Source organism: Oncorhynchus nerka, linkage group LG2 (assembly GCF_034236695.1).
Source record: "Oncorhynchus nerka isolate Pitt River linkage group LG2, Oner_Uvic_2.0, whole genome shotgun sequence".
Taxonomy (NCBI): domain Eukaryota; kingdom Metazoa; phylum Chordata; class Actinopteri; order Salmoniformes; family Salmonidae; genus Oncorhynchus; species Oncorhynchus nerka.
This window is the reverse complement of record NC_088397.1, coordinates 15594410-15622105: the sequence shown is the minus strand read 5'-3', so window position 1 is coordinate 15622105 and position 27696 is coordinate 15594410. Positions and strand designations below refer to the sequence as shown.

The following is a 27696-nucleotide window of genomic DNA, read 5'->3' as shown; positions in this document are numbered from 1 at the left end:
TCCCCCGGTGGCTAGCTAACAAAACAAATGCCCTTTCCTAAATTAGCCATGGTTGGAGATAGTGATTTGGACTTGTGGTTTTATTTATCCTCCGTAATGGCCAATGATAATGGCGATTCTGATCCAACCATTAATTCATACATTGCTGTGCCTCTTGCCTGAGGATGGAAGTTCAATATGTAGCTACAGTAACGTTAGATGTAGAAGGCTAATGTTTTAACTCGCTAATGTTGCCTCGAATTGAAGTTAGGCTAGCGAACAAGCATTTTAGCTAGGGAGCCTAGGACAACAAACAAATAAAAGCGTGTACTGCTGAATGACAGAGTGATAAGACCGTGTCCTCAACATGAAAGAGAGGAGGATGGCGTTGGCGTTTCTCTACACGTAGGGTGAGTCAACATGTTTTTCTACTTGCACACAGAACTCAAACCAGGACAGCCACCTCATATTTAGCGTACGTTGATTAGCCTTTATTGTTTTTGGTACCTTTTTGTTTTGACTGTATTAGACAAAGCAGATGTGATTTAATGATCAAATGTTGAAGTTGAAATGGTGCTGGAATTAGTGGAAGCAGCTCCTGTTTTCTTTGCGACTTGCGGTAACACTGGTTCTAATTCAATAGTCGTTTAGTGGTCATAAAATGTCGAAACATTAACTTACTTGACAACGCTGTAGGTCATGTAACTAACTGTCTGTTACTATACACGCAATATGCTTTGTGGACTTCATTGGACAGAGCTATCTGGTTTTGTGATAAAACAAAGGTGTGGTTGAATTTATTCTGCCACTTTGTCTTCTTATTGTCTCGGCCTTTAGACCTATATATCACGGTCGCAACGCATATTAATTAGGTTATAGCACAATTATCACAACACAGGTTGTAATGTTGTTGTTGTTGTTGTTGTTGTTGTTGTTGGGGGGCTTTACCCAGGCACCGCTGCTGATAGTCTACACCTGCTGATTACAAGCATGTGTCAAGTACAATTTAATTTGATTTTGACGCAGCCTCTGTTTCTACCTTCAACTGCCATGTGGTGGCGCCAAACTCTTCCTCTAAAGGGGGATTTATTATGGCTGTGGAACGTTCCATCCAAACTGTTCACCAGTCTTCTCATTATTTTGCAGATAAATAGAGATGTTTATGAAAACACTTTGAGCATATTCACTGTCACTTATGTATGTCTAATTTCAAGGTTCATTTGTTTAATAAGGTTCATTTCAGGGTACATTCTTAGAGAACTGCTATACATTTTGCCCACTATTTTAGGGAAAAAAGTGACAGTTCAATAAAGTGTTGTTTAAAAAAAAAAAAAATGAGTTCAGCCTTTGAGCCTCCATTAGGATCAATAGGCTGTCCTGTCGTCTTCCTGGTAAACCCTCTAACCTCCATTATCTCATATCCTGGCTCTGGAGCCTGTGGACAGATTAAGACTTGAGTTGTCTATCTGAGACTCCAGGGTTTAATGTTGACCTGTCCTGCTGCCTTTAGAAACCCATCCTCTTATATCTCATCCTGATCTATGGAGCTGGCTGCCATAATCTGTCCTGCTGCCTCTAGAGACCCATCCTCTTATATCTCATCCTGATCTATGGAGCTGGCTGCTATAATCTGTCCTGCTGCCTTTAGAGACCCATCCTCTTATATCTCATCCTGATCTATGGAGCTGGCTGCTATAATCTGTCCTGCTGCCTCTAGAGACCCATCCTCTTATATCTCATCCTGATCTATGGAGCTGGCAGCTATAATCTGTCCTGCTGCCTTTAGAGACCCATCCTCTTATATCTCATCCTGATCTATGGAGCTGGCTGCTATAATCTGTCCTGCTGCCTTTAGAGACCCATCCTCTTATATCTCATCCTGATCTATGGAGCTGGCTGCCATAATCTGTCCTGCTGCCTCTAGAGACCCATCCTCTTATATCTCATCCTGATCTATGGAGCTGGCTGCCATAATCTGTCCTGCAAGGGATAGTACGCTAGTTACTGTACCTCCAGTCTTAGACATGCATTCTAATTACCGCTCCTTTCTCCACAAGTTTGCACTTGTTCACTGATTTGAAAGGAAATGACTGGAATAATAAATATGGTAGAAATTCACACTAGAACAGTGATGGACAACTTTGATGGGGGTGGGGACCACAACGAAACATCTGAATCAGGAGGGAAGTGGCCCCCACACATGCAGTCAGAGCCAGCCCTAACCTTTTGGGGGCCTTAAGTGGAATGTTCTACCCCCACCCAGTTTGGGAAACTCACTTCTTACCCCTGGAACGAGTTTGGGAAACCCTGTTCTAGAGAAGTACACCCTCTAGTGTCCTGACATTCTAATCCAGACCTCCAAGACAGTTCCATCATTTCTTTTACACATGTTCTAGTTCAAAAAAGGTCTGTTTACCAAAACATGTGCTGTACCTTCCCAGCTGCCACTAAGGATGTTTTGCATAGAGAAGGTTAATGCTATTGGTTGACTGGTCCTCACAGTATCCATCCATGTCTATCTCATTTATTTATCCAGTCATATCTGATCTATTTTCAAAGAATTTGTGTCATTGTCTTTACTGATCCTGTTGACAACATTGATTGTGTTGGAGCCAATGTACAGTACTTTTCCCTTAATTTCAACACTAAATCATTAACTGGTACCTGTACGTCAATGCGGACTCTGTAATAGGTGGAGCGCAGCATAAGACCAACAGACGTCCTAATAATGTGCAGTCTGCTGACACTGGATGACTGGAAACAGCAGAGATGAAGGAGCTATGGGTTATAGCTGTCTTTGCTACAGGTAAGACTTGCTCTATATTGGATTCATTCAGGGTGATTTAAGATGTTCAGACATACACTGACTGTACAAAACATGAAGAACACCTGCTCTTTTCCCTTATTGATGTCACCAGTTAAATCCACTCCAATCAGTGTAGATGAAGGGGAGGAGACAGGTTAACGAAGGATTTTTAAGCCTTGAGACAATTGAGACATGGGTTGTGTTTGTGTGCCGTTTAGAGGGTGAATGGGAAAGACAAAATATGTAAGTGCCTTTGAACAGGGTATGATAGTAGGTGCCAAGCGCACCAGTTTGTGTCAAGAACTGCAATGCTGCTGTGTTTTTCACGCTCAACTATTTCTGTGTGTATCAGAAATGATCCACCACTCAAAGGACATCCAACTTGACACAACTGTGGGAAGCATTGGAGTCAACATGGTCCAGCATCCTTGTGGAATACTTTTGACACCTTGTATTGTCCATGCCCTGATGAGCTGAGGCTATTCTGAGGCCTAAGAGGGGGTGGGGGGTGTTCCTAATGTTTGGTATACTCAGTTTATGATGATGATGATGATGATGATACGTTTCTTGTATGATGCAGAGCTGTATTGGAAAGTTGCTTTCCCTTCTGATGTGCAAAGATGTATGATACATTTAACTTATCAATTGATTATAACCGAAGGGTATACAGTTGAAGTCGGAAGTTTACATACACCTTGGCCAAATACATTTAAACTCAGTTTTTCACAATTCCTGACATTTAATCCTAGAAAATATTTCCTGTTTTAGGTCAGTTAGGACCACCACTTTATTTTAAGAATGTGAAATGTCAGAATAATAGTAGAGAATTATTTATTTCATCTTTTATTTATTTCATCACATTCCCAGTGGGTCAGAAGTTTATATACACTCAATTAGTATTTGGTAGCATTGCCTTTACATTGTTTAACTTGGGTCAAACGTTTCGGGTAGCCTTCCACAAGCTTCCTACAATAAGTTAAGTGAATTTTAGCCCATTCCTCCTGACAGAGCTGGTGTAACTGAGTCAGGTTTGTGGGCCTCCTTGCTCGCACACGCTTTTGCAGTTCTGCCCACAAATTTTCTATGGGATTGAGGTCAGGACTTTGTTATGGCCACTCCAATACCTTGATTTGTTGTTCTTAAGCCATTTTGCCACAACTTTGGAAGTATAGTTGTGGTCATTGTTCAGTTGGAAGACCCATTTGCGACCAACCTTTAACTTCCTGACTGATGTCTTGAGATGTTGCTTCAATATATCCACATAATTTTCCTGCCTCATGATGCCATCTATTTTGTGAAGTGCACCAGTCCCTCCTGCAGCAAAGCACCCCCACAACATGATGCTGCCACTCCCGTGCTTCACAGTTGGGATGTTGTTCTTTGGCTTGCAAGCGTCCCCCTTTTTCCTCCAAACATAGCGATGGTCATTATGGCCAAACAGTTCTATTTTTGTTTCATCAGACCAGAGGACATTTCTCCAAAATGTACTATCTTTGTCCCCATATGCTGTTGCAAACCATAGTCTGGCTTTTTAATGGCGGTTTTGGAGCGGTGGCTTTTTCCTTGCTAAGCAGCCTTTCATGTTATGTCGTTATAGGACTCGTTTTACTGTGGATATAGATACTTTTGTACACATTTCCTCCAGCATCTTCACTAGGTCATTTGCTGTTGTTCTGGGATTGATTTGTACTTTTTGCAAAAAAAGTGTTCATTTCTAGGAGACAGAATGCGTCTCCTTCCTGAGCGGTAAGACGGCTGCGTGTTTCCATGGTATTTAAACTTGCGTCCTATTGTTTGTACAGATGAACGTGGTACCTTCAGGCGTTTGGAAATTGCTCCCAAGGATAAACCAGACTTGTGGTCTACAATTTTTTTCTGCGGTCTTGGCTGATTTCTTTTGATTTTCTCATGATGTCAAGCAAAGAGGCACTGCGTTTGAAGGTAGGCCTTGAAATTCATCCACAGAAACACCTCCAAATGAACTGAAATGATGTGATTTAGCCTATCAGAAGCTTCTGAAGCCATGACATCATTTTCTGGAATTTTCCAAGCTGTTTAAAGGCACAGTCAACTTAGTGTATGTAAACTTCCGGCCCACTGGAATTGTGATACAGTGAAATAATCTGTCTGTAAATAATTGTTGGAAAAATTACTTGTGTATTGCACAAAGTAGATGTCCTAACCGACTTGCCAAATCTATAGTTTGTTAACAAGAAATTTGTGGAGTGGTTGAAAAACGAGTTTTAATGACTCCAACCTAAGTGTATGTAAACTTCCGACTTCAAATGTATTAGTGTCTATGAAGAAATTTTTTCAGATGTATTTTTTTATGCAGACACTGACTGTAAATCGACTACTGGCAGGTCTTAGATTCAGTTGATAACAGAGTAGCCTTTGCTGTCAACCGTTTATTGGCAGTGATAATGACTTCTTTCTCTCATAAACTACAGTAGAAAACATTTCTACACTGATGCAGACACAATGAAACTGGAACAGCATGGATCATCTCCAATGATTATAGGAACTGACACTATGTGCCCTTGTTTATGTGGTTTACTGAATTAATTATCTTTTTTAAAGTCTCTTTTCCACAGGGGAATCTCACCACATCCTCTGCCATTCCAACCACCATTGACATAACTACCTCAACTACTACTGCCCCTTTAACCCCTGATCCTCCAACTACTGACACTCCAATTACTGGCTACCTAAATACTACTGGTCTTCCAACTACTGGTTACCCTACCTCTATCCCTGTTACCAGTATCAGTCTCTCCTCTCCCACCACAACCCCTCTGGACTGTATCAACGGTGGTGAGCTGCAGAGTGGAGTCTGTATCTGTCCTGATGAGTGGACTGGAGAGACCTGTTCAGAGGGTACATCCACACACTTACACTATACCTAACCCTGGATCTACCATTCAGACTCCTCCACAATACTACACTACTATACCTAACCCTGGATCTACCATTCAGACTCCTCCACAATACTACACTACTATACCTAACCCTGGGTCTACCATTCAGACTCCACTCCACAATACTACACTACTATACCTAACCCTGGATCTACCATTCAGACTCCTCCACAATACTACACTACTATACCTACCCTGGATCTACCATTCAGACTCCTCCACAATACTACACTACTATACCTAACCCTGGATCTACCATTCAGACTCCTCCACAATACTACACTACTATACCTAACCCTGGATCTACCATTCAGACTCCTCCACAATACTACACTACTATACCTAACCCTGGATCTACCATTCAGACTCCTCCACAATACTACACTACTATACCTAACCCTGGATCTACCATTCAGACTCCTCCACAATACTACACTACTATACCTAACCCTGGATCTACCATTCAGACTCCTCCACAATACTACACTACTATACCTAACCCTGGATCTACCATTCAGACTCCTCCACAATACTATACTACTATACCTAACCCTGGATCTACCATTCAGACTCCTCCACAATACTACACTACTATACCTAATAGAGGTCTACCAATTAATCGTAATGGCCGATTTCAAGTTTTCATAACAATCAGTAATCGGCATTTTTGGACTCCGATTATGGCCGATTACATTGCATTCCACAAGGAGACTGCGTGGCAGGCTGACTACCTGTTACGCGAGTGCAGCAAGGAGCCAAGGTAAGTTGCTAGCTAGCATTAAACTTATCGTATAAAAAACAATCAATCAACATAATCACTAGTTATCTACACATGGTTAATGATATTACTAGTCTATCTAGCTTGTCCTGCGTTGCATATAATGAATGCAGTGCCTGTTAATTTATCATTGAATCACAGCCTACTTCGCCAAACGGGTGATGATTTAACAAGCGCATTCGTGAAAAAAGCACCGTCGTTGCACCAATGTGTACCTAACCATAAACATCAATGCCTTTCTTAAAATCAAAACACAAGTATATATTTTTTAACCTGAATATTTAGTTAATATTGCCTGCTAACATGAATTTCTTTTAACTATGGTAATTTTGTCACTCCTCTTGCGTTCCGTGCAAGCAGAGTCAGGGTATATGCAGCAGTTTGGGCCGCCTGGCTCGTTGCGAACTGTGTGAAGACCATTTCTTCCTAACAAAGACCGTAATTAATTTGCCAGAATTGTACATAATTATGACATAACATTGAAGGTTGTGCAATGTAACAGCAATCTTTAGACTTAGGGATGCCACCCATTAGATAAAATACGGAACAGTTCCGTATTTCACTGAAAAAAATACATGTTTTGTTTTCGAAATGATAGTTTACGGATTTGACCATATTAATGACGTAAGGCTCGTATTCCTGTGTGTTTATTATATTATAATTAAGTCTATGATTTGATAGAGCAGTCTGACTGGGCGGTGGCAGGCAGCAGCAGGTTTGTTAGTATTTATTCAAACAGCACTTTCCTGCATTTGCCAGCAGGTCTTCGTTGTGCTTCAAGCACTGCGCTGTTTATGACTTCAAGCCTATCAACTCCTGAGATTAGGCTGGCAATACTAAAGTGCCTATAAGAACATCCAATAGTCAAAGGTATATGAAATACAAATGGTATAGAGAGAAATAGTCCTATAATTCCTATAATAACTACAATATAAAACGTCTTACTTGGGAATATTGAAGACTCCTGTTAAAAGGAACCACCAGCTTTCGTATGTTCTCATGTTCTGAGCAAGGAACTTAAACGTTAGCTTTCTTACATGGCAAATATTGCACTTTGACTTTCTTCTCCAACACTTTGTTTTTGCATTATTTAAACCAAATTGAACATGTTTCATTATTTATTTGAGACTAAATTGATTTATGTATTATATTAAGTTAAAATAAGTGTTCATTCAGTATTGTTATAATTGTCATTATTCCAAATGTATATATTAAAAAATCGGCCAATTAATCGTTAGCTGCTTTTTTGGGGTCCTCCAATAATCGGTATCGGCGTTGAAAAATCATAATCGGACGACCTCTAATACCTAACCCTGGATCTACCATTGACTCCACTCAACACCACAACACTACTATACTATACAGTCATGGCTAAAAGTTTTGAGAGTGACACAAATATTAATTTCCACAAAGTTTGCTGCTTCATTGTCTTTAGATATTTTTGTCAGATGTTACTATGGAATACTGAAGTATAATTACAAGAATTTCATAAGTGTCAGTTGATGCAAAGAGTCAATATTTGCAGTGTGGACCCTTCTTTTTCAAGACTTCTGCAATCTGCCCTGGCATGCTGTCAATTAACTTCTGGGCCACATCCTGACTGATGGCATCCCATTCTTGCATAATCAATGCTTGGAGTTTGTCAGAATTTGTGGGGTTTTGTTTGTCCACCAGCCTCTTGAGGGTTGACCACAAGTTCTCAGTGGGATTAAGGTCTGGGAAGTTTCCTGGCCATGGACCCAAAATATCAATGTTTTGTTCCCCGAGCCACTTAGTTATCATTTTTGCCTCATGGCAAGGTGCTCAATCAAGCTGGAAAAGGCATTGTTCGTCACCAAACTGTTCCTGGATGGTTGGGAGAAGTTGCTCTTGGAGGATTTGTTGGTACCATTCTTTATTCATCGCTGTGTTCTTAGGTAAAATTGTGAGTGAGCCCACTCCCTTGGCTGAGAAGCAACCCCACACATGAATGGTCTCAGGATGCTTTACTGTTGGCATAACACAGGACTGATGGTAGCGCTCACATGGTCTTCTCCGGACAAGTTTTTTTCCGGATGCCCCAAACAATCGGAAAGGGGATTCATCAGAGAAAATGACTTTACCCCAGTCCTCAGCAGTCCAATCCCTGTACCTTTTGCAGAATATCAGTCTGTCCCTGATGTTTTTCCTGGAGAGAAGTGGCTTCTTTGCTGCCCTTGACACCAGGCCATCTTCCAAAAGTCTTAGCCTCACTGTGCGTGCAGATGCACTCACACCTGCCTGCTGCCATTTCTGAGCAAGCTCTGTACTGGTGGTGCCCCGATCCCTCAGCTGAATCAACTTTAGGAGGTGGTCCTGGCGCCTGCTGGACTTTCTTTGGCGCCCTGAAGCCTTCTTCACAACAATTGAACCGCTCTCCTTGAAGTTCTTGATGATCCGATAAATGGTTGATTTAGGTGCAATCTTACTGGCAGCAATATCCTTGCCTGTGAAGCCCGTTTTGTGCAAAGCAATGATAACGGAACGTGTTTCCTTACAAGCATCCATGGTTGACAGAGGAAGAACAATCATTCCAAGCACCACCCTCCTTTTGAAGCTTCCAGTCTGTTATTCAAACTCTATCAGCATGACAGAGTGATCTCCAGCCTTGTCCTCGTCAACACTCACACCTGTGTTAACGAGAGAATCACTGACATGTCAGCTTGTCCTTTTGTGGCAGGGCTGAAATGCAGTGGAAATGTTTTTGGGGAATTCCGTTAATTTGTATGGCAAAGAGGGACTTTGCAATTCATCTGATCACTTTTCATAACATTCTGGAGTATATGCAAATTGCCATCATACAAACTGAGGCAGCAGACTTTGAAAATGAATATTTGTGTCATTCTCAACATTTGGCCACGACTTTACATAACCCTGGATCTCACGTTCACAGTGCACAACACTATTCCTTGAATTTCACATTCAGAATGTATATTTCATGTTTGCCGTCACACATTTGGTCCATGTTGAAATATATTTTATTTCGATAGAGAATTTCTGCAATTCCACCAGCAAGGATGGATTCTCCTTCCCAAGAACAACGGTTGGCTGGTCTGCTTATTCAGAAGAGTTGTGTGATGAGAAGACAACCAGTAGTATGTTACTTTTATTCACCTAAAATGAAACCATTTTTTTTATTTGTTACAATCCTAATGAATGCTGTATTAGGTAACACAAATCTTGATTATATTTTTTATTTAATCATGTTTTTTTTCTCATCCAATTTTGTGGTATCCAATTGGTAGTTGGATACCGCTGCAACTCCCGTATGGGAGATGCGAAGTTCGAGAGCCGTGCCTCCTCCGAAACACAACTCAGCCAAGCCGCACTGCTTCTTGACACAATGCCCTCTTAACCCGGAAGCCAGCCACACCAATGTGTCGGAGGAAACACCGTGCCAGCACGCACTGTGCCCGGCCCGCCAGTATGCGATGGGACAAGAACCTCCCTGCCGGGCACACCCTCCCCTAACCCGGGCGACGCTGGGCCAATTGTGCGCTGCCCCATGGGTCTCCCGGTCACAGTGACAGAGCCTGGACTCAAACCAGGGTCACTAGTGGCACAGCTAGCACTGCAATGCAGTGCCTTAGACCACTGCACCACTCTGGAGGCCCTTGATGACCTTTTTGTCTTGTTTCCTCCAGCCGGTTTACCAGAAGCCTCAGCAAGATGTTTGAATGACACCGGCTCTCCAATGTTTGGTCCTCCTCACATTCTGCAGTGTGAATTTACCCTCAGTGACATTCAAGGAAATGTACGTCAATAGGTATATTTTTTTTAATTATCTTTATTTATGGCCAGTCTCAACTTAGCTTTCTTCTTTCTTCAGGTCAGTTACTTAGGTCATCATTATGAGGAGTGGATCTTACAGTTTGAAGATCAGTAACAACTGGCTTTTACCTTCAGATCATGTATTCTGTTCCTTTATTCTGCTTAACAGTTGATGAGGAACATTCTTTTTTATTTGTGTTTTACATGACTTTTTATTGAGTCATTTAGCAGATGCTCTTATCCACAGTGAGTGCATACATTTTCATACTGTTGCCCTGTGGGAATTGAACCCACAACCCTGGTGTTGCAAGTGCCGTTCTCCACCAACTGAACCACATAGTCAATACTGGGAATTTAATATCCAAATGCACTCCCAGTTCAGCATGTTGCTGTCACTTATATAATGTTCTGTTGAAAAACAAAAATTAATACAAATAATTCTGTCTCTATTCAGATCTCCAGCAGTTCAGGTGATTTACTACAGTTAGCCTTCAGTACTCAGATCCTGACCTCTCAACCAGAGCAGCTGTCAGCTGACAACATCACCACAGCAGCTCAGATCGCTACCACACTGCTTCTGTCTGCAAATATCACAGAGGTATAACATGTTTTGAAATCAAGTCGTGAACTATGACATGTTCTGGGGAGAAACGTGAGGTTGTCACTGCAGTGATTTGAACACTTGAGGTTCATCCCCTGGTTTTGATCATGTTGCAGGACATCGCAGTGGCAGCTATAACTACCATCAGTCAGCTGCTGAATGCCAGTGAGGAGAGTACACAGGAGAGAGACGCTGTCCAAAAGTACTGGAGTGTGTGTGTGTGTGTGCGCATGGGTGGTGGTGTGTGTTTATGTGTGTACGTGTGTATGGGTGCATGTACACTAATGTTTTTCTGTGTTTCTCTTCCAGCCTCACAGAGACCCTGGAGATGTTTTCCCTGGACCAGCACAATAATGTGTCCTTGGTGGTTCAGCCCAACCTGGCAGTCCAGTCTGTCCAAGTACCAAGTGACTCAGTAGGGATCCAGTTTACTGCTCTGACTGGTGAGTGAGACTGCTAGTGAACCTACACACTGGCATTTAAAGTGATGGTTTAAATCTGTATTGACAGACTGGGTAAAACTTCTCAATGTTGGTAAGTAAGGTTTGGTATGGATTACAGACAAATACAGAAGTAACACTATATTGCTCTGCTTTAAATTGCTAAATCAAATGAATCTCCTTCTCCAGGAAGTTCTGGCAATTTTGTGGCAAACGGAATAAATCTCAACATCAATACCTCTGAACTGATAGCTGACAAAGGAGGTTCTACCGATGTCCAGATTGTTATCAAATTCCCACCAGGTGAGCCAATGTTTTATGCAAACATAATGTATGAACTCAAGCTTCAATTTCCTTAAATTGATATCACAGAGAGCTTAACTGCTCTTTGTGGTCTCAGAAATCAAGTCAGCAGTGACTAAATGTAGATACTTCAATTAAGTTGAGTTACATGATATTTATGGTTGTTTGTAATTTAGTTTAGCCTTTTTAATCATTATATATATTTTATTTAACTAGGCAAGTCAGTTAAGAACATTCTTATTTACAATGACTGCCTCGGAACAGTGGGTTAACTGCCTTGTTCAGGGGCAGAACGACAGCTCGGGGATTCGATCCACCAACCTTTCGGTTACTGACCCAACGCTCTAACCACTAGGCTACCTGCCACCCCATGTTATTGTTTTTACCATCGAGGACCACATTGGAAACAAACCTTTTAATTAATACAATTAATATCCTCTGGGTCCACATTGTACATTTTGGTGTACGTCTGTTACCCAAAATAAATTCCATTCAATATGGATAAGTAAACTAATGAGAAGTCATTTGGCTTCTACGATAAGCCTACAAGGTAAAGTCAAGCTACTCACGTATATGAACAACAATCTCTCGCTTTCTCTCCCTCCCGCTCTTTTTCTCTTCACCCCTTTGCTCTCCCCTCTATCAATTTTACTCCACTCAGTTTTGCATAGTAAAAACACAAACCACTCCATTGGTTTTGTGCTCTACCAAAACGACCGGTTCTTCAGGTCCAGTGCTTTCAGTGCTTCTTCAGGGACCAGCAGAACGGTCATCTCTGCTAACCTGGGACAAGTGTCTGGGTTACATGTTGAGATGCTCTTCAAGCCCACAGTAAGATTTCTCTTGGAATCAATAAACACAAAGTGGTCCAAATTCTCTGGGAAACGTGTTGAGAAGTTATTCATTATCAAAGTCACATGTGTCAAACTCATTCCATGGAGGGTCGAGTGGCTGTGGGTTTTTGTTTCTCCCATGTATGTGATTGATAATTAAGGTCACTGATTAGTATGGAACTCCCCTCATCTGATTGTCTTGAAAGGAAACAACTAAAACCAGCAGACACTAGGCCCTGCATGGAATGAGTTTGACACTCCTGATCGAAGTTATCCATTGACTCTTACGTGCCACAAGGAACAAGAAAGCATATGTTATATTTGGTATATAATATGATATACAGTGGGGCAAAAAAGTATTTAGCACCAGCCGGGTGCAGGTCTACAATGTTGTTTCTGGTGTCCTTTGACAGCTCTTTGGTCTTGGCCATAGTTGAGTTTGGAGTGTGACTGTTTGAGGTTGTGGACAGGTGTCTTTTATACTGATGACCAGTTCAAACAGGTGCCATTAATACAGGTAACGAGTGGAGGACAGAGGAGCCTCAGAAGAAGTTACAGGCCTGTGAGAGCCAGAAATCTTGCTTGTTTGTAGGTGACCAAATACTTATTTTCCACCATAATTTGCAAATAAAATCATTAAAAATCCTACAATGTGATTTTCTGAAATAATTTTTCTAATTTTGTCTGTCATAGTTGAAGTGTACCTATGATGAAAATTACAGGCCTCTCTCATCTCTTTAAGTGGAAGATCTTGCACAATTGGTGGCTGACTAAATACTTTTTTGCCCCACTGTATAATTGTAACTACTTCTTTCCCACGTGTACTTAATGACCTGTTATGCTTCATATTTGACCTGCATACTGTGAATGCATGTGTTTTTCTGAAGGATTTACAGTGAGATTGTTTCTGTTCTTACTTCTCAGACTGTCCCCAACGCCTCCCTCCATGACTTTGCCTGTGTGTGGTGGAACTACACGTTGAAAGACTGGAGCACCTTTGGCTGCTCCAAAGTCAACCACTCAGAAGACGGCCTGCGATGTTTCTGTAATCACACCACTAACTTTGCTGTGCTGATGGTGAGTAGCTAGCTGCCTTCATCTCCCTTTTACTGACCACACTCTGACCTATGGAGGGGTTCCCAAACTTTTTTGGCCCATGACCCCATTTTGATATCTGATAATTCTCGTGACCCCAAACATGTCGCTTTTTTTGTAGTAATTAAGATTTGTTATGGCATTCAGTTGCAAAACATTCTAACTGTATTTCTGATTGTCTTCTCAACTCACCATCACATAATTTTAATGTGGGGCTATGATATTCAGGGGACATTATGTCAGACCAATTTGCTACTATCTCACCACCACTACTGAGATAGTGAGACAGGATTCATGTTGTGTCGGTGGTTCTCAAAGTCAGGGGGTGTGGTTGACAATGCGCACCTCATCTCTGCTGTCACTTCCAACCTGGATCACTTCCAACCAGCCGCACCAATGTGTCGGAGGAAACACTGTACAGCTGGTGACCAAAGTCAGCGTGCGTGCACCCGGCCCACCATAAGGAGGGACGATGGGACAAGGACATCTCAGCCGGCCAAACCCTCCCCTATCCCACAGACGACGCTGGGCCAATTGTGCGCCGCCTCATGGGTCTCCCGCCTCTGGCCACTGCGACACAGCCTGGGCTCGAACCCGGGTCTTTAACCGCTACGCCACTCGGGAGGCCAATGAATTCTTATTTTTGCTGTGTTACCTGACAAAGGTATTAATGTGAGTTTCTGTGCCTCAGCCTCCCCACACCTTGTTTTCACCATATCTATTGTTGCGGTAATATATCTGAAATAGTGTGTGGTTTCATGCAGTAGTGGGCCTTGCCATTCACCTGAGAATAGAGTGACCATAAGTCCCGGATGTTATCCGGACAATCCTGATTTTTGGCCCTTTACTCCGTAACCAAACAGTCATGTCCCGCATTTGATAAATTTTTGCATTTTTGGGTGGATTTGTCCAGTATTTCAGTCAGGCATTCCAACCTGTCTCTTGCAGTCATGTTGCGCTTATGTAAGAATATACACTACCATTCAAAAGTTTGGGGTCACTTCCAATTTCCTTGTTTTTGAAAAAAAAACACCTTTTTTTGTCAATGAATACATCATCAAATTGATCATAGGCATACAGAGGCCCATTATCAGCAACCATCACTCCTGTGTTCCAATGGCACATTGAGTTAGCTAATCATTTTAAAAGGATAATTGATCATTAGAAAACCCTTTTGCAATTATGTTAGCACAGCTGAAAACTGTTGTGCTGATTGATTGAATTCAGCAATAAAACTGGCCTTCTTTAGACTAGTTGAGTATCTGGACCATCAGCATTTGTGGGTTCGATTACAGGGTCAAAATGGCCTGAAACAAATAACTTTCTTCTGAAACTCGTCAGTCTATTCTTGTTCTGAGTAATGAAGGCTATTCCATGTGAGAAATTGCCAAGAAACTGAAGATCTCGTACAACGCTTTGTACTACCCCTTCACAGAACAGAGCAAACTGGACAACTGAGCAAGAGGACAAGTACATTAGAGTGTCTAGTTTGAGAAACCGACGCCTCACCCGTCCTCAACTGGCAGCTTCATTAAATGGTACCCGCAAAACACCAGTTTCAATATCAACAGTGAAGAGGTGACTCCGGGATGCTGCAAAGAGAAGGCCATATGTCAGACTGGCCAATAAAGAGAGAAGATTAAGATTGACAAAAGAACACACAATGGACAGGGATACTGCTTTTTCTTTGCAACTCTGCCTAGAAGGCCAGCATCCTGGAGTCACTTATTCACTGTTGACATTGAGACTATCGTTATTGAGATCTGATATTTTTGCAGCTCAAGACGAGACATAGGCCTATGTCATAGGCCTTTCGTCAACAAATACTTCTCAAATCCTTTCAGCCTAAATTTCTGCTAAACTTGGAGAGGTCGTCAGGCCTCTTTACTACTTACAAAAAACATGCTTCTGATGAAGAGCTAGAAAAGTAAGTAAATAGCCATATTAGACTGAAAGATATAAGCATAGCAGTGGGAAGTAGGGTGCTGAGGGTGCTGCACCCCCTGGAAAATCTGAAATACAAAATAATATTAATTCATATTTTCACAAAAGTAGTGCCTTGGGCTTTTACTAGTCCTGTATTAGCAGACTGATATAGCCGTTTGTAGCACAGGCACAAAAAAAAAAAATTCAGCTAAAAAAAAATGTCAATTATCGTTCACAAATTGACAGTGATGATGCATTGGCCTATTTTGAAGTTAGGTACAGGGTAGGTAACACTGTCCCGTAAATCCTTCTGTTGTACCACATTTTTTGTATTTTAAATGTGGTCACCTTAAGTGGAAATTATTCAAGTGCAACGGTCAAGTGCGACCTTTTCCCACTGTCTAAGTGCGCTTTCTGGTTGAATTTTATATTTGAATAATTTTAATTTAGCTTTTTTAAGGTTAACCACATTACAATGATTTTGAGATACAAAGACAATATTATAATATTTTATACAACTTAATAATACAACTATTTAAATCTTTAGCAGGATTTAGGAAATTCTCCTGCGATCCCATTTTCATATCAGGTGACCCCACATGGGGTCGTGACCACTATTTTGGGAACCTATGGTTTTACCGCAGCATATCCAGACACATGAGGGTGATGACTTTATACAGTATGACTGTGACGGAAACTTTGTGTTGAAATGTCTTTTTTCTTTTCTTTCTACAGTCGTTCAGGAGGGATTTTAAATACGCTGAAGCGCTAAACTGGATCACCATATTGGGATGTTCCATGTCCATCATAGGGTTGAGTTTAACAATAACATTCCAGATGGTGACCAGGTAAGATCCTACAGGGTTCCAGAACCAATTCAAAATATACAGTAACATTCCAGATCACAACCAGGTAAGATCCTACAGGGTTCCAGAACCAATTCAAAATATACAGTAACATTCCAGATCGCAACCAGGTAAGATCCTACAGGGTTCCAGAACCAATTCAAAATATACAGTAACATTCCAGATCGTGACCCGATAAGATCCTACAGGGTTCCAGAACCAATTCAAAATATACAGTAACATTCCAGATCACAACCAGGTAAGATCCTACAGGGTTCCAGAACCAATTCAAAATATACAGTAACATTCCAGATCACAACCAGGTAAGATCCTACAGGGTTCCAGAACCAATTCAAAATATACAGTAACATTCCAGATCGCAACCAGGTAAGATCCTACAGGGTTCCAGAACCAATTCAAAATATACAGTAACATTCCAGATTGCAACCAGGTAAGATCCTACAGGGTTCCAGAACCAATTCAAAATATACAGTAACATTCCAGATCGTGACCCGATAAGATCCTACAGGGTTCCAGAACCAATTCAAAATATACAGTAACATTCCAGATCGTGACCCGATAAGATCCTACAGGGTTCCAGAACCAATTCAAAATATCCAGTAACATTCCAGATCGCAACCAGGTAAGATCCTACAGGGTTCCAGAACCAATTCAAAATATACAGTAACATTCCAGATCGTGACCCGATAAGATCCTACAGGGTTCCAGAACCAATTCAAAATATACAGTAACATTCCAGATCGCAACCAGGTAAGATCCTACAGGGTTCCAGAACCAATTAAAAATATACAGTAACATTCCAGATCACAACCAGGTAAGATCCTACAGGGTTCCAGAACCAATTCAAAATATACAGTAACATTCCAGATCGTGACCCGATAAGATCCTACAGGGTTCCAGAACCAATTCAAAATATCCAGTAACATTCCAGATCGCAACCAGGTAAGATCCTACAGGGTTCCAGAACCAATTCAAAATATACAGTAACATTCCAGATCGTGACCCGATAAGATCCTACAGGGTTCCAGAACCAATTCAAAATATACAGTAACATTCCAGATCGCAACCAGGTAAGATCCTACAGGGTTCCAGAACCAATTCAAAATATACAGTAACATTCCAGATCACAACCAGGTAAGATCCTACAGGGTTCCAGAACCAATTCAAAATATTCGGTGCTTCTCAACAGTGTAAAGAAGCCCTTTGTCTGATCCAACAGGACTTGATAGGTGAAACTATTATAAAACCCACTATTTATGAACCAACACATCCATAGCTACACATAACTTTCCTAACATAGTGTTGTCTATCACCTGTCCCTAGGAAATCACGCAAAACCAACCCAACAGTCCTCTTAGTGAGCATCTGCGTGTGTCTCCTGATCTTTACCCTCCTCTTCATGTTGGGAGTGGACAACCCTCATAAACAGCTGGACAAACCTGAAATACTTGAGGACAACATTCTCCCCCTGTCCGACACACACACGGAGCAGGACAGAGGGCCTTGTACTGCAGTGGCAGTCCTGCTGCAGTACTTCCTGTTGGGGACGTTCACCTGGAACACGCTGTACGCCACAAATGTCTTCCTGATGATCAGAAACAGCCTGGCCACCAGCCCGTCACACTTCACAGCCTATACCGTGGCCATCGGATGGGGTAGGACAGCATGGAGAAAAATACATTATTTTGTTGTTTGAGGCTTTGGCTTGCATTATACCTAGGCTCTTGAACCAAAACTAATGCTAGGTGATATTTTCAGGCTCTAATAAGCCTGAACTATAACATAAAAGCTACTTGTATAGTGATGTTATGTCTTTAGATTATGTATGTGTAGTATATTACTCTGTACAGTGTATTCAGAAAGTATTCAGACCCCTTGACCTTTCAACGTTTTGTTACGTTACAGCCTTATTCTAAAATGGATTAAATTGTCCCCCCCCCCCCTCAATCTACAGACACTACCCCAAAATGACAAAGCAAAAACATGTTTTTCCTTCTTTTTTAAAAACATTTATTAAAAATAAAAGTTATCACATTTTACACAGGTTGAAAATGTCAGTGAAGCCACTTGCCAGTTGGTCAGTGCATGCTTGGAGTATATGTCCTGGTAATATATCTGTCACTGGGCAGCTCCTGGCTGGGTTTCCTTTTGTATTCCGTAATAGTTTGCAAGCCCTGCCACATCCGACAAGCGTCGAAGCCGGTGTAGCAGGATTCAATCTTAGACCTGTATTTACTCTTTGCCTGTGTGATGGTTCGTCTGAGGTTATAGCGGGATTTCAGACTAAATAACTTCTTTGCTCGCTTTGAGGACAATACAGTGTCACTGACACGGCCCACTACCAAAACCTGTGGACTCTCCTTCACTTCAGCCGACGTGAGTAAAACATTTAAACGTGTTAACCCTCGCAAGGCTGCAGGCCCAGACAGCATCCCCAGCCGCGTCCTCAGAGCATGCGCAGATCAGCTGGCTGGTGTGTTTACGGACATATTCAATCAATCCTTATCCCAGTCTGCTATCCCCACATGCTTCAATAGGGCCACCATTGTTCCTGTTCCCAAGGAAGCTAAGGTAACTGAGCTAAACGACTACCGCCCCGTAGCACTCACTTTCGTCATCATGAAGTGCTTTGAGAGACTCGTCAAGGACCATATCACCACCCTACTTGACACCCTAGACCCACTCCAATTTGCTTACCGCCCCAATAGGTCCACAGACGACACAACCACACTGCCCTAAACCATCTGGACAAGAGGAATACCTATGTGAGAATGCTGTTCATCGACTACAGCTCATCATTTAACACCATAGTACCCTCCAAACTCGTTATCAAGCTCGAGACCCTGTGTCTCGACCCCACCCTGTGCAACTGGGTACTGGACTTCCTGATGGGCCGCCCCCAGGTGGTGAGGGTAGGTAACAACATCCCCACCCCGCTTATCCTCAACACTGGGGCCCCACAAGGGTGCGTTCTGAGCCCTCTCCTGTACTCTCTGTTCACCCACGACTGCGTGGCCATGCACACCTTCAACTCAATCATCAAGTTTGCGGACGACACTACAGTGGTAGGCTTGATTTCCAACAACGATGAGATGGCCTACGGGGAGGAGGTGAGGGCCCTCTGAGTGTGGTGTCAGGAAAATAACCTCACGCTCAATGTCAACAAAACAAAGGAGATGATCGTGGACTTCAGGAAACAGCAGAGGGAGCACCCTCCTGTCCACATCGACGGGACAATAGTGGAGAGGGTAGTAAGTACACATCACGGACAAACTGAATTGGTCCACCCACACAGACAGCGTTGTGAAGAAGGCGCAGCAGCGCCTCTTCAACCTCAGGAGGCTGAAGAAATTCAGCTTGTCACCAAACGCACTTTTACAGACGCACAATCGAGAGCATCCTGTCGGGCTGTATCGCCACCTGTTACGGCAACTGCTCCACCCACAACCGTAAGGCTCTCCAGAGGGTAGTGAGGTCTGCACAACACATCACCGGGGGCAAACTACCTGCCCTCCAGGACACCTACACCACCCGATGTCACAGGAAGGCCATAAAGATCATCAAGGACAACAACCACCCGAGCCACTGCCTGTTCACCCCGCTATCATCCAGAAGGCGAGGTCAGTACAGGTGCATCAAAGCTGGGACCGAGAGACTGAAAAACAGCTTCTATCTCCAGGCCATCAGACTGTTAAACAGCCACCACTAACATTGAGTGGCTGCTGCCAACACACTGACTCAACTCCAGCCACTTTAATAATGGAAATTGATGTAAAACATGTATCACTAGCCACTTTAAACAATGCCACTTAATATAATTGTTACATATCCTACATTACTCATCTCATATGGTATCGAGTACAGTATATACACATCTACTGCATCTTGCCTATGCCGTTCTGTACCATCACTCGTTCATATATCTTTATGTACATATTCTTTATCCCTTTACACTTGTGTGTATAAGGTAGTAGTTGTGGAATTGTTAGATTACTCGTTGGTTATTTCTGCATTGTCGGAACTAGAAGCACAAGCATTTCGCCTCACTCGCATTAACATCTGCTAACCATGTGTATGTGACAAATTTGATTAGAATTATGGTCAGATTTGCCAAATGGAGTCTGAGGGAGAGCTTTGTACGCATCTCTGTGTGTGGAGTAAAGGTTGTCTTTTTAATTTTTCCCCATTCCTCTGGTTGCACATGTAGCATGCTGGTAGAAAATAGGTAAACGGGTTTGAAATTTCCCAGCATTAAGGTCTCTGGCCACTAGGAGGGCAATTTCTTGTTTACTTATGGCTTTATACAGCTCGTTGAATGCGGTCTTAGTGCCAGCATCGGTTTGTGGTGTAAATAGACAGCTACGAAAAGTATAGATAAATTCTCTAGGTAAATAGTGTGGTCTGCAGCTTATCATGAGATACTCAATGTCAGGGGGGGGACAAAACAAAACCTCAAGACTTCCTTAATATATGATTTCTCACACCAGTTGTTAGACATAGACTACCACCCTTGTCTTACTGTAGACAGCTGTTCTGTCTTGCCGATGCACGGAAAAAACGGCCAACTGTATATTATCCATGTCGTTGTTCAGCCACGACTCTGTGAAGCATAAGATAATACAGTTTAATGTCTCATTGGTAGGATAGTCTTGAACGGAGCTCATCCAGTTTATTCTCCAAGTCCGGCTGGGCTACTCAAGGACATTCAGAGATTGTTCCCAAGCCACTCCTGTGCTTAGGGTTGTTGTTGTGCTTAGGGTTGTGCTTCTACACCTGCATTGCTTGCTGTTTGGGGTTTTAGGCTGGGTTTCTGTACAGCACTTTGAGATATCAGCTGATGTACGAAGGGCTATATAAATAAATTTGATTTGATTTGTCCTGATGGAAGGATCCTGAGCGCTCTGGAGCAGGTTTTCATCAAACATCTCTCTGTGCTTTGCTCCGTTCCTCTCTCCCTTGTTACTGACTAGTCTCCCAATCTCTGACGCTGAAAAACATCTCCACAGCATGATGCTGCCACCACCATGCTTCACTGTAGAGATTGTGCCAGGTTTCCTCCAGACGTGAAACTTGGCATTCAGGCCAAATAGTTCAATCTTGGTTTAATTTTGGCAAACTCTAAGCGGGCTGTAATGTGCCTTTTACTGAAGAGTGACTTACGTCTGGCCACTCAACTATAAAGGCCTGATTGGTAGAGTGCTGCAGAGACCGTTGTCCTTCTAGAAGGTTCTCCCATATCCAAAGAGGAACTCTGGAGCTCTGTCAGAGTGACCATCGGGTTCTTGGTCACCTCCCTGACCAAGGCCCTTCTCCACCGATTGCTCGATTTGGCCAGGAGGCCAGCTCTAGGAAGAGTCTTGGTGGCTCCGAACTTATTCCGTTTAAGAATGGTGGAGGCCACTGTGTTCTTGGACTTTCAATGCTGCATTGTTTTTGTACCCTTCCCAAGAGCTGTGCCTCGACACAATCCTGTCTCGGAGCACTACGGACAATTATTTCGACCTCATGGCTTGGTTTTTGCTAAGGTATAAGGTATTTCTGTTTTTTGTTTTCAATAAATGTGCAACAATTTCTCAATCTGTTTTCGGTTTGTCATTATGGGGTACTGTTTGTAGAATGATGAGGAAAACAACATTTATTTAATCCATTTCCGAATAAGGCTGTATCAAAATGTGGAAAAAGTCAAGGGGTCTGAATACTTTTTAGAATACTCTATATATGGCTGCATGCAAAACTACCAGGAAATAACATCATTCTCTGTCCTTTAGGACTGCCTGCAGTTGTGGTGGCCATCACCTTAGGAATTAGTTACAGAGTGGATGATCCACTGGGTTACAGGCAGGAGGAATTGTGAGTCATTACTGTACTATACTACTACTACTGTACTGAATTGTACTATACTACTTCTCTATACTGTACTGAGAGTGACCCGCCTCAACGTATTTACTAGTCTGACCCACTGACACCGCCCCGGGTTAGAGAGTCCAAGAGTTCACACACACAGGAACTTTATTCACACACAGGAGAAGATGCACACAGGGATGTACATGGGGATGATTTTTTTTGTAGTCACTCATCCCTTACATATATGTTTACCCAGGCTCTGACACTGGAAACAACACAGTTCAGGACCTGCTAATACTGACACACTTGAGAGAGCATGCAATGGACCTGACGGGCTAGCTAGGAGCATCTGACCAGTCACAGGATGCATGGTCAGAGTATTGGCAGAGTGTAGGGTGCATGGGGACAGTGATTGGCTGAAGTTCTCATGTGAACTGTATTGTACTATCAATATAACTAATACTGTAAACGCTTTTCCCTATCAATGATCGTATTACATGCTTTTAACGATGGTAAAGAGCAATTTTAAAAGTTGTAAAAAAAACTAAAAGAATGATCCATTGTGTTGAAAGGTTTCATGTTTACTTATGCCACCCACCATGTTTACTTTATACCACGTTATACAAATCACTGCCTGTTTTGTCTGTCCCACTCTCAAACTCATTAATTTGACCTCTCAGTTGCTGGCTTGCTGCCCTCGATCCAAAGGGGAACTTTGACTTCAAGCTGCCAATGTTTTGGGGGTTCCTGATACCTGTGGCATTCATGCTTATGTTCAACACAGTGATGTTGGTATATTTTGCAGTTACAACGTGCAAGACCAACCCACATTTAACTAGGTAACATTAATCAGTCTTGATTTTAAATGCTTACTAACTAGCTTAATTGTTAATGGTCTTTCAATGAAAAGCTTGTTATAAATCCAATGTATTTTATTATTATTAATTCAGTCATTAGTAAGCAAATCATCAAATTGAATTAGCACTGTGCTCTAACCCACTCACCCACTGGAAGTCAAATGTTCTTCTACCACAGCATTACAGCAGTCTATTACAGCAATCTAAGTATGTTGGTTATGTTTCCCAGTACAAGACACACATCGATGAAGAAGAAGTTCCTCAGTAGCTTTTCTCTGGCTGTGGTGCTCGGTCTCTCCTGGATCCTGGGCTATCTGTTGCTCATTCCACAGAACCAGACCATGTACACCATACTCAACATCTCCTTCTGTGTACTCACCACCACTCAGGTAGTAAACGTATGCACTCACTACTGTAAGTCACTCTGGATAAGAGCGTCTGCTAAATGACTCAAATGTAAACTATGAATACTATTATTCGACAGAATCCAGACATGATTTGAAAATTAGACACAAACTAAACATAAATAAATGGAGCTGCTCCTTATGGAAACACTACATTTTGTTTGTCCTTGTGTGTTCCTGAAAATACTTAATGTCCTTGTTTTTGCTCCACAGGGCATGCAGATTTTCATTCTGTTCACAGCAAGAACAGCAATTGTCAAGAAAAAGATGTCAAGTACTTTGAATTCTGTCTCTAGTGCTGGGATCCCTTTTCACACTAGGAAGTTCAGTCTATGGCGAGGCGAGCACAGTGATAAAGTAGAATCATATACACAGCAGGACACTGTGTTATTTCCAACTTGTTCCTCACAGACATCTAACTGATGGGCTGCAAGTTCAAACCTAGTTTGTAAAACTTCTCCTCTTGTACTATAATATACAATATACTGCACACAATTTTGTATCCACGTAGAGTATATTTACTGTGAAGACTAGTCCTTCAGAAGTTGTTGTCCAATGATTTTTTTTTTTTTAATAAAAGTGTTCAATAATTATGTGATTTGTCTTTTAAGCTAATGTTTGTTTAAGTTTTCTTATAGTGAGAAAAAACACTATTTTACACAATCTCAGAAAATAGCTTAAGACCGTGTAGCCCAGGGGTGTCAAACAAATTTTCCCCTCGGGCCACATTTGGTCATTAGCGAGGTCAGATGAGACTCACTTAAAATTGATTAAGAAGCTTCTGCTCCAACTGCCTGTACAGCACAGGCTGCAGCTGCCAATTACAGTTATGATAGAATGAGGAAGAAAACAGGCATGTCATAACCATGAAAAAACAGGGCATCTGGATATTCTGGGGCAGCTTGAGAGCGAGGGCACTCACCTGGTAAGACATCTGCGTCATGGAAGGGCAGCGGATTAAGCTTCTGCAATTGTTTACAGAGCAATGTTTTTTCCACTTCAACAAACCTTCACACGTGGGGATTGGCAGTGTCATGACATGGACCTCTTTGGGTATAGCGAGCACCATCCCACTCTCTCTCTCTTACCACCTCTCTCTCTTCCCCCTACACCCAGGCTCTGTTAGGCAGGTCATAACTTCCTAGAGGAGTTTCTCCTCATGGCCAGAGTATAGAGAGAGTGACTTTCACAGGAGAACAAAGGAACCCCTTCCACATCAAAGAGCTTGAGAACTGAACAATGTCCATGTTTTGGAGAATGTGTAGACGGTCTGGGAAGAATCCAGCTACGAACTGGTCCATTTTGTATAATTTTGTGAAACTCATGAGAGACAATGGAGCGACATTACCATAACTCTGATTATACAAGAGTCTCCGTTGTGAGTCTTGCATCTGATTGTTGTATAAAATTAAAGAGGAAAGATTAAACTATTTGCGAAATTATGTAATGTGATTTTAAACTGTTTAATGAAAGGGAATCAAATTCCCTTTTAAAGTTTAACTAAATCATTGGCCTGACCATGAGCACAGACATTGAACTGGCGCCATGGTACAGCCCCTTTCTACTGTTACGAATATAACCCCCACCTGGAGGAATTCTCTTCAGACCAGCTTAGCCCTCTCGTGGTAATTGTGGTAAGGTTTGAGACCAGTACCCCATCACAGAGGGAGCTATGGTTTGAGTAGATTGCTGAATCTTTTAACCATAGCATGTGGTTAAACTCTGAGACTATCCATCCGGCAAAATAAGAGCTATTCTTTCGATACAAATTACTAGTCTGCAGCTAGAAATTATGTACCCGTGAATGCGAAGGCCGACAACCGCCGAAACATATATTCTATAAAATTTCTGAACTATCCATTCTAACCACGGAAGAGAGAGAGTGAGGACAAACTCTCCACCAGAAACAAACTTTCCAACAGAGATCACGACGACACACTGAGCGTAAATATATATTGATTGCAATTATTCCCAAATGAGTGAGCATTCATGTTCAAAGGATTAGCATTTCAATTGTTAGAATTATCAACTGTGTAGTGTCTTTTGAATTTCGCGCCCTTCTTAGTCCCTTTGTCCACCAAACTGCCATATCGGTTTAGCCCACTAGGGCACATCCCCTATTTTTTTTTTTTTTGTACCTTTATTTAACTAGGCAAGTCAGTTAAGAACAAATTTTTATTTTCAATGCCGGCCTAGGAACAGTGGGTTAACTGCCTGTTCAGGGGCAGAACGACAGATTTGTACCTTGTCAGCTCGGGGATTTGAACTTGCAACCTTCCGGTTACTAGTCCAACGATATAACCACTAGGCATTTCTGTTATTATTTAGTTAGTTAATAAATAAATGATTAAGACAATTGATGTATGAATGATTCTTAGTGAAGACTGGGTTCGTAAAGATTAGAGGTCGACCGATTATGGTTTTTCAACGCCGATACCGATTATTGGATGACCAAAAAAGCCGATACCGATTTAATCGGCCCGATTTAAACATTTAAAAAAAATGTAATAATGACAATCACAACAATACTGAATGAACACTTATTTTAACTTAATATAATACATCAATAAAATCAATTTAGCCTCAAGTAAATAATGAAACATGTTCAATTTGGTTTAAATAATGCAAAAACAAAGTGTTGGAGAAGAAAGTAAAAGTGCAATATGTGCTATGTAAGAAAGCTAATGTTTCAGTTCCTTGCTCAGAACATGAGAACATATGAAAGCTGGTGGTTCCTTTTAACATGAGTCTTCAATATTCCCAGGTAAGAAGTTTTAGGTTGTAGTTATTATAGGACTATTTCCCTCTATACCAATTGTTTTTCATTAACCTTTGACTATTGGATGTTCTTATAGGCACTATAGTATTGCCAGTGTAAAAGTCTAGCTTCTGTCCCTGGGCGCGAACCAGCAACACAACGACAACAGCCACCATCGAAGCAGCGTTACCCATGCAGAGCAAGGGGAACAACTACTAGAAGGCTTAGAGCGAGTGATGTTTGAAACGCTATTAGCGCGCGCTAACTAGCCATTTCACTTCGGTTACACCAGCCTCATTTCGGGAGTTGATAGGCTTGAAGTCATAAACAGCGCAATGCTTGACGCACAACGAAAAGCTGCTGGCAAAATGCACGAAAGTGCTGTTTGAATGAATGTTTACGTGCCTGCTTCTGCCTACCATCGCTCAGTCAGATGCTTAGGTACTTGTATGCTTGTATGCTCAGTCAGATTATATGCAACGCAGGACACACTAGATAATATCTAGTAATATCATCAACCATGTGTAGTTAACTAGTGATTATGATTGATTGTTTTTCATAAGATAAGTTTGATGCTAGCTAGCAACTTACCTTGGCTTACTGCATTCGCGTGACAGGCAGTTAGTCTCCTTGTGGAGTGCAACGAGAGAGAGGCAGGTTGTTATTGCATTGGACTAGTTAACTGTAAGGTTGCAAGATTGGATCCCCCTAGCTGACAAAGTGAAAATCTGTCGTTCTACCCCTGAACGAGGCAGTTAACCCACCATTCCTTGGCCGTCATTGAAAATAAGAATGTGTTCTTAACTGACTTGCCTAGTTAAATAAAGGTATAAAATTAAAATAAATATATATATATATATTTAAATCGGCTCCCAAAAATACAGATTTCCGATTGTTATGAAAGCTTGAAATCGGCCCTAATTAATCGGCCATTTTGATTAATGGGTCGACCTCTAGTACAGATAACCAACCATTTACGACGTTTGGAATGAGACAAACGTGAGGTAAAGAATAATTAATTAATTAGAAGACTAATTGATCAGATATTAAAATATCTGAAAGTTATATTAGGAAAATTATAACTTTGTAATCTGAATATTTTCCTTGGTGCCCCGACTTCCTCGTTAATTACATTTACATGTTTAGAATAATCACGTAATAATAATGACAGGGAATTGATTTGATAAAATAACAGTCTTCAGTTTTTTGTAACAGTATTTTTATTGGAATTTCACAATTTCCACCCATATTAAGAGATACAACAACAGAGACAAAGCAAAAAAAACAGCACTTATACATACGTACACACCCATACATACGTACACCATACGTACACCATTTTCCTCTTCCCGCTTCTCTCACCCCATCCCCATCATTGCGTCAATACATACATTTTAAACAAAAGAAATTAAACAAAAAAGCTCAGTTTAAACCAAGAAGTTAGGTTCCACACATGGAACATACAGTGTAGTTCTGAAATACATAGATCACCACCATTC

At 41.7% G+C, this 27696-nt stretch overlaps 1 protein-coding gene across 1 annotated transcript; it reads left to right on the top strand.

Moving 5' to 3' along the window:
- The first annotated feature begins 71 nt into the window (after nucleotides 1–71).
- LOC115131966 (adhesion G-protein coupled receptor G7-like) lies at nucleotides 72–24026 on the top strand. The gene is made up of 17 exons (XM_029664097.2): nucleotides 72–389; nucleotides 2672–2785; nucleotides 5366–5662; nucleotides 9490–9594; nucleotides 10144–10253; nucleotides 10725–10868; nucleotides 10988–11073; nucleotides 11181–11314; nucleotides 11501–11614; nucleotides 12276–12445; nucleotides 13372–13524; nucleotides 16204–16316; nucleotides 17658–17989; nucleotides 22103–22184; nucleotides 22859–23017; nucleotides 23265–23424; nucleotides 23653–24026. The coding sequence occupies exons 2-17, from the start codon at nucleotides 2749–2751 to the stop codon at nucleotides 23860–23862; spliced, it is 2406 nt and encodes an 801-aa protein (XP_029519957.1). The 5' UTR covers nucleotides 72–389; nucleotides 2672–2748; the 3' UTR covers nucleotides 23863–24026.
- The last annotated feature ends 3670 nt before the right edge of the window (nucleotides 24027–27696 follow it).